Below are 7,803 nucleotides of genomic sequence, written 5' to 3'. Positions count from 1 at the left end.
TACAAAAGTGGGCAGATGAGAATAGGATGGGGTTCAGCGCAGACAAATGCAGGGTGCTGCACCTTGGGAGAAGGAATCCACAGCATACATGCAGGCTGGGGAGCTCCCCTCTTGAAAGCACAGAGGCGGAAAGGGATCTTGGAGTCGTTATTGACTCCAAGATGAACATGAGCCGCCAACGCCAGACCGCAGCCAGCAAGGCCAGTCATACCTTGTCATGCATCCAAAGATGCATCTCAAGCCGCTCCAGAGAGGTGATACTTCCCCTCTATGCGACTTTGGTCAGGCCGCAGTTGGAGTACTGCATCCAGTACTGGGCGCCGCACTTCAAGAGGGATGTGGCCAGTCTGGAGAGGGTTCAGAGGAGGGCCACCCGTTTGGTGAGAGGGCAGCAGGACAATCCCTATGAGGAGAGACTGAGGGACCTGAACCTGTTCAGCCTCAGCAAGAGGAGGCTGAGGGGGGACCTGGTGGCTGCCTACAAACTCAACAGGGGAGATCAACAGCAAATCGGTAGAGCCCTTTTCTCCCCAGCACCACCTGGGGTGACAAGGAACAATGGTAATAAGCTGATGGAGAACAGGTTTAGGTTAGAGATCAGAAGGCAATATTTTACAGTTAGGGTGGCCAAAATCTGGAACCAACTTCCCAGGGAAGTGGTCCTCGCCCCTACTTTGGGCAAATTCAAGAGGAGGTTGAATGATCCCCTGTCTGGGGTCTTGTGAACCCAGCATTCATTCCTGCCTGTGACAGGGGGTCAGGCTAGATGATCTGATCAGGTCCCTCCTGACCCTAGCTACTATGAAGCTATGAAGATCACTGGGGCAGTGGTCTCTGGCAGTGAGGGCCTGGTGGCCTGAAGGAAGGAGGACATGATGTGGTTGGAGGAAGGTTAGTCAAGGTGAGTGTGCCCAGGGCAGCAGTGAGGCTCACAGGAGGGTAGGGCACCTGTGAAGGATCAGCAGGGTGTGGATGCAGTGGGGGCACCAGAGAGCCATGGATCCCTAGGTTGGCAGTGAGGACTGGTGTGTGTTTGCGGACAGTGCAAGGACACGGGGACAGAGAGGATTAATGAGAGATTTCAGAGCATGGGTCCATTGGCAATGCAGAGGGGGTATATGTGGGTGCACGTGCACCCCCTGACATTGGCAGTGCACCCCCTGCAAAAAGCGCCGCTGACGCTGCTGTCTGCACCTGCAGTCACTGCTCGCCACCCCCCAGCTGCCGACATAGCCAGCGCCGTCTGAGGACGGTGTCCAACAAGTAGGGCGGGAACATAGGGTAGTGGGCGGAGCACGCGCATGGGGGCGGGGCCCGTTGCCCTGGCCGCCCGGCGGCCGTTGGGCGGGGGCGGGGCCGGGGCGTTGCCAGGGCGACGCGAGCGTGGCGGCAGTTTCAAGGCCGGCCCGGCCCGCCCCGCCCCTCCCCTCGGGCCTGCTCGCGGCGCCATGTCGGTGCTGCGGCTCCGCGCGCCCCGCGCCGCGGCCCGGAAGCCGCCCAAAGCCCCGCGGAGGCCGCCCCCGGCCCGGCGGGACTGGGACGTAAGTTAAAGTATTTCTTTATTTCGAGGCCAGCCGCCATAAGAAAGCGCGGAGCCGGAGAGCAAGCCCCAAAGTAGGTTCAGACTCCTGGAGAGTCACATGGGTTTTGTACGTGCCGCATCAGTGAGGGGCCTCGAAACCTGTATTTAAGCGGTTTTACTATTCTTGATCGAAGATTGTACAACGGTTGAATATTTCGTACAGATATGATCGTTGTCATGCACCTGGCGACACTGACCCCCAGGGCTAACAAAGGGCTGGGACACAGGCTGTGGAGAGAGGGCACCCGCAGCTTGGTTGGTTCCTGCCCCCCCTTGGTTATTAACATCTGCATTTTTAAAGACAGCCCAGCCCAGCAACAGAAAGATGCCAGGTTCCTTAGTTCGCAAGCCACAAAGCTTCTCGTGCTGCACCAAATGAGACATTGTCTGCACTTTGTGTCCCAGAACTTCCCCCCCTCCTTCAGCTCTGTAATGGCAGTCTTGGCGTGCTGGCAAAGCAAGGATTAGTCTGTACAATTTGCACTTGTGATGGCCAGCAGGAGAAGTCCCAGCTTCGACGCATGGACAGAAGCTATAGAAATTCATGGACCAGTCCAGGATCTGGCTCCTGTTCGGTCTCTGTTTCCATTTGCAATCCTTGCGATTCTTCTTCCCCAGGATCGAGTGGGAGCTATCGAGCGTGAGCGTGAGGGGCGCTGAACTTCCTACCCCTTAAATGCTGGTGGCTGCAAGGAGGAGAGGAACAGTGAAGTGGAAACACCCTGGTTGTGCCCAGTTCACTTGCCCTTTCAGCATCCACTCTGCCCCTGTGGGACAGGCCTATTTGATGTGGTGAAACATGGGCTTAGGCCCATCGCAGAATACTGTAAGCGTCCCTTTGTAAGGGAGGGCACTGGGGACACACGCACTAATTCCAGGGATGAATGAAGAGGAAACAGGAAGGGGAGGGAGATCATAGGTTAATAACAGGCCTTTCTGTTATGCCAATGGGGAAGAGTAGGCGTAGGCCTACCCAGGAAAATTAACAACCTTTGTTTAAGGAAGAGGCTACTGAGAACATAACAGTTGATTCCTTGGGACAAATAATAGAAAAACAGGAAAAGGAGCAACAGTCATAGGTTTTAAAACAAGTGCACCAATTGGGGACCAGAACAGCCACCTCCCTGCCGGGCCCCCCTCGGGCCCTGGGGGAGGCGCACGTGGGCCACGGGTTAGCGAGGATTTAGTTAGGGAGCTTCTGGAGGGGTTGGACGTATTCAAGTCAGCCGGCCCGGATGATCTCCACCCTAGAGTTCTAAAGGTCATTGCAAGTCCCCTGGCACGGCTTTACGAGCACTCGTGGTGCTCTGGTGAGGTACCGGAGGACTGGAACAGGGCCAACGTGGTCCCCATCTTCAAAAAAGGCAGGAAGGAGGACCCGGGAAACTATAGACTGGTTAGTCTTACCTCGATCCTAGGCAAGCTGTTTGAGAAAATTATGCTGGCACACATCCAGGAGGGGCCAGCAGGGGACTGCATCCTTAGGGGCAACCAACATGGGTTCATCAGTGGCAGGTCCTGTCAGACCAACCTGGTGGCCTTTTACGATCAGATCACCAGATCGTTAGATGCAGGGGTAGCAGTGGATATAATCTTCCTGGACTTCCGGAAGGCTTTTGACACTGTCTCTCACCCTGTTCTCATTAAGAAACTGGGGGGCTGCGGTGTCGACACCCACACAGTCAAATGGGTCGCCAGCTGGCTGGAGGGCTGCACCCAGAGGGTGGTAGTGGATGGGTCCTTCTCAACCTGGAAGGACGTGGGCAGTGGGGTTCCTCAGGGCTCGATCCTCGGGCCCGCACTGTTCAACATCATCAGTGATTTGGATGAGGGGGTAAAAAGCACCCTGTTCAAATTTGCTGATGACACTAAGATGTGGGGGGACATGGGCACATTGGAAGGATGCAACAGGCTACAATCAGACCTAGACAGGTTACAAGGGTGGGCGGACGAGAATAGGATGGGTTTCAACATAGACAAGTGCAAGGTGATGCACCTTGGGAGGAACAACAGGCACCATACCTACAGGTTAGGGAACTCCCCTCTTGTCAGCGCGGAGGCGGAAAGGGATCTGGGGGTCATCATTGACTCCAAGATGAACGTGGGCCGGCAGTGTGGGGATGCAGTCAGGAAGACCAACCATACCTTGTCATGCATCCACAGATGCATCTCAAGCAGGTCCAAAGAGGTGATCCTCCCCCTCTATGTGGCACCGGTCAGGCTGCAGCTGGAGTACTGCGTCCAGTTCTGGGCGCCACACTTCAAGAGGGATGTCGACAGCATGGAGAGGGTCCAGAGGAGGGCCACTCGTATGATCAGGGGGCAGCAGGGCAGGCCCTATGAGGACAGGCTGCGGGACCTGAACCTGTTCAGCCTCCAAAAGAGAAGGCTGAGGGGGGATCTTGTGGCCTGTTATAAACTAGTCAGGGGGGATCAGCAGGTATTGGGGGAGTCCCTGTTCCCCCGAGCACCGCCAGGAGTGACCAGGAATAACGGTCACAAGCTGGCAGAGGGTAGGTTTAGGTTAGATATCAAGAGGCGCTACTTCACAGTCAGGGCGGCTAGGGTCTGGAACCAGCTTCCAAGAGAAGTGGTGCAGGCTCCTACCCTGGGCGTGTTTAAGAAGAGGTTAGATGAACACCTTGCTGGGGTCATTTGACCCCAGTATTCTTTCCTGCCATGGCAGGGGGTCGGACTAGATGATCTGTTCAGGTCCCTTCCGACCCTAGAAACTATGAAACCAAGCAGAGCACATGAGATGGAGCCACTTGCCCTTCAAGAGAGTGCAAAGAGCCAGTGAAATTTCTGGGAGACATGAACAGACATGAAAACATTCCTACAGTCTGCAGGATTCCTTCTGGCCAGAGCCTTCTTCCTGGTAAAATATACAGCCAGCTTGGCCAAGGCCACAGCCAGGAGGAAGCTGACCGGGAGGTCCCAGGGCTTGGTGGGGCCATGGATGGGGAGTGCGTAATAAACAGGTGAAGGGAATAGTGGAGCCAGATCCTCAGCAAGAGGTTCTGAAGGAGGCAGTGCAGGGACTGCAGCCTGGCACACTCCAGGTAGGCATGCGCTGGGGTCTCCCTCTGATTAATGTCAACAGGAGACTGAGCCAAATGGACCTATGGTCCAACCAAGTAAATGGCAGTTCTTCTCTTCTTACATGTTCTTAGCTGGCAAGAAGCTAAGAACTAAGGATCACAAAATGAAATGAGGCAACAGTAAGTTTAAAAGTAACTAAAGGAAGCTTTTTTTTACACAGCGTGTAATGAAAGTGTGGAGCTTGTTGTCCCAAGATGTTGTGGAAGCTGAGAGTTGTGCCGGGTTCAAAAAGGGATTGGACGCATTCTGGGAGGCAAGTGGCATCAGGAGCTATTGAGCATGGGAGTAAGGGGCACTGCCCAGGAATCAAACTTCCTAGCTTTTAAATTCCCATGAATCAAAATTTCTTAGCCCTGAAATGCTGGAGGCTGCAAGGGAGAGAGGAACCGTAGTAAAACCCTGGTCGTACCCAATTCACTCTCTTTCCAGCATCCACTCTCTGCCCCTGTGTGACACGGGGCAAGATGGACCTGTGGTCTGATCCAGTCAATAGCAGTTATATTCTTATGTTCACTGTCTTACATGATTTATGTTTTGAAATGGGGTGCTTCTTACTTCGGAAAGCTATGGATGCTGCTTTGCGTCTCTAGGGAGACCTTGGGTCTAAAAAGCTTGGGAACTGCTGATCTAAAGCAGGGGTGTCAAGTTCATTTGGCAGGCAGCATGTGCTGGCCTTGGAGCTCTCTGTGCTTGTGGCACATGGGGCTGGCATGACTGCATGCAACATGTGCCCTGAACTGATCCCCCTGTGCTACACACATGGTGCAGTGTCAAGTACAGCACATGCACCCTGTGCAACATATGGGACCAGGAGCTGAGCATAAGGGTCAAGCCAGAGACCCACAGCCAGATCATAAAGCTCCATGGGTTGGATCCAGCCCACAGGCTGTATGTTTGATACTCCTGATCGAAAGGCTTCAAATGACAGACTGCCATGCAGCTTATTAATACACAATAGCAGTCTTAAATAAACTGGCAAGGCTAAGTATTCTTGGAATTGGGATAAAATAAATCTGCTTGAAGTCTGGATACCAAGTTGATCTTTTTTAAAGACCTGCAGACAAATTAAAACACCGGCTGCTGTCTTAGAGCAGGTGTGCAGGTGCCATTTTTATTTGGGGTTGCACTAACGCCTTCATTGTATATGTTTCTCATTTCCTGCTCCAACCTTTCCAGTGTGGTCATTTTGAGACCAGATGTTTTCAGATCTGTGATCTCTGCTGTCAATATGAATTTTTGGGAAAGTTTGAAGTAAAGCAATCCCTCTCTCTGAATGACAAAGTGTAGGAGAGGAAGAAAATAGTTTTCCCATTATAAAAAATGCTATAATTTTAATAGCCTTAACACCAAAACAGTTGAAGTTAGGAAGATAATGGCCCTTGCTCACTCTCACCCTCGTTTTTGTTCGTTTATGCTGAAGTAACCACTATTTTCCTTTGGTCTGATGAGTATACACAGCATTTGACTGGGGATGTTTACCTTTTCATCATGGCCTATACGAAATGCATTTTACTGGATTGTAGATGTACAGCCTCATGCTGCTTTTTGTTTCTGTTATATTGTGGTGTTTATGTTATCAGTGAGCATGTCTAGGCAAGATGCTTACTGCAGAGTTGACTAATTGACTGCTCAGTAAACATACAAAACTAATAAATTCCACAGCAGGGTAGTCTTGTAAAATACAAGTACTACACTGCTGCCAAGTTTTTTTCATGTGCAGCAGCACATATGTAGACACTATCCCGGCTGGCTGGGGGACAGGGTGCCTCAGTGTGGGGCTAGTTGGCAGGCAGCCCTCACTGAGGCGCGCTGCACCCCAGCCAGCTGCTCTGCAGCATGTGGAGATGTGAGCATATAAGAACCCGGTCTCCATGTGCTGCAGCGGGGGGTGAATGGGGTGCAGCACATGGAGGCAGGGGGAACAGCCAATCCAGGGTTGCTCCACAGTCTCCATGTGCTGCAGAGTGGCTGCCTGGGCACAGGCTTTCTTAGCATGGGGGCTATCTGCTGGCTAGCCCTGCACTAAGATAGCCCTGCCCCCTTGCAGCACAAGGAGCCCTGCTGGAGCAGCCCAGGGATGGCAGGCTGACCCCTTGGGTCCCCTCCAGCCAGGACTTACCCAACCAGGCTCGGCTCAATTGGCATCTCCAGAATCAAAAAACTCAGGACCAATAAGCCCCAGAGTTTATTTGTGCCCCTTAATTGCACATGTAGACATGCCCAGTAAGGTCCCATTTGCTCTGACTTCACAGTCATAACTTGCAAAATCAGCTCCTGTCTCTGGGATCTAAGCATCTGCACTAAAAGAAAGGAAAGAGGTATTTATCCATCTGTAGTGGCTTACATTAGTGGGAAATGAATGCAAAGATTTTATGATTTTGAAATCTGAGGGTTAAACAAGTTGGGTAACAGTGAATTGGGCCTAGTATGTGTATTCTGCAGAGAACCTTCTAAAAGAGAGCCTAGTGTGACTGATGCTACTTGTATATACCCACATACAGGCAGCCTGAAACAATAGCAGAATGTTGCATTTCATGCTGCATAAACTCTAGATAAAGATTGAAGCCTACCCATGGTAACCTCAGTTGACATTTAAAACTTTCAGTGCAAATCACAGAAGCACTTCAGCTTTGTAGTCATTGAATATCCTTGTCCCAAAATACAAAAACAGCCCCCAAGTACAGAATTGTACCCTGTCTCACAGCATGCTTCTTTTTCCACGTACCTCTGTCAAATTTTTGCAAAAGGTTGCCAACCCAGTTCTTCAGTGCACTAGAGCAGGTGGGCAAAATGCGGCCCGTGAGCCGGATGCGGCCCGCCAGGCCATTCTATCCAGCCCACGGGCCCCCTAAAAAATTTAGAAAATTAATATTTAGCTGCCCCTGGCAGCCTGTCATGCAGCCCTCAATGGCTTACCAAAACTCAGTAAGCATCCCTCCACCCAAAATAATTGCCTGCCCTTGCACTAAAGGCTTAAATTGCACTGGGGTTAGCATAGTAACTGTATTATAAATGAAAGTACAGGATATAATTCATTTATTTACACTGTTTTTTCTACTTCTCTAAAAACGCTTTAGAATTTCCAACCTGCTGCATCTCTGCACCCTGAAAACCCAGGG

At 51.7% G+C, this 7,803-nt stretch overlaps 1 protein-coding gene across 12 annotated transcripts in view; it reads left to right on the top strand.

Annotated features, from left to right (window-relative positions):
• Window positions 1-1,388: 1,388 nt before the first annotated feature.
• The window catches only part of SPICE1 (spindle and centriole associated protein 1), a 49,503-nt gene continuing 43,088 nt past the window's right edge, over window positions 1,389-7,803 (top strand). For 8 of the 12 annotated variants that reach the window (XM_090057429.1, XM_090057467.1, XM_090057421.1 and 5 more), the window contains exon 1: window positions 1,389-1,541. In XM_090057429.1, the coding sequence (XP_089913555.1) occupies window positions 1,449-1,541 (93 nt within the window). In that variant the 5' untranslated portion in view covers window positions 1,389-1,448. The remainder of the gene's footprint in view (window positions 1,542-7,803) is intronic. The other 4 variants (XM_090057493.1, XM_090057475.1, XM_090057439.1 and 1 more) reach the window with 2 other exon arrangements.

The sequence above is a fragment of the Crocodylus siamensis genome, chromosome 1, assembly GCF_052110815.1.
Source record: "Crocodylus siamensis isolate JL-2025a chromosome 1, ASM5211081v1, whole genome shotgun sequence".
Lineage (NCBI taxonomy): Eukaryota > Metazoa > Chordata > Crocodylia > Crocodylidae > Crocodylus > Crocodylus siamensis.
The sequence above is the reverse complement of the archived record's forward strand: the minus strand, read 5'-3'. Positions and strand labels throughout refer to the sequence as shown.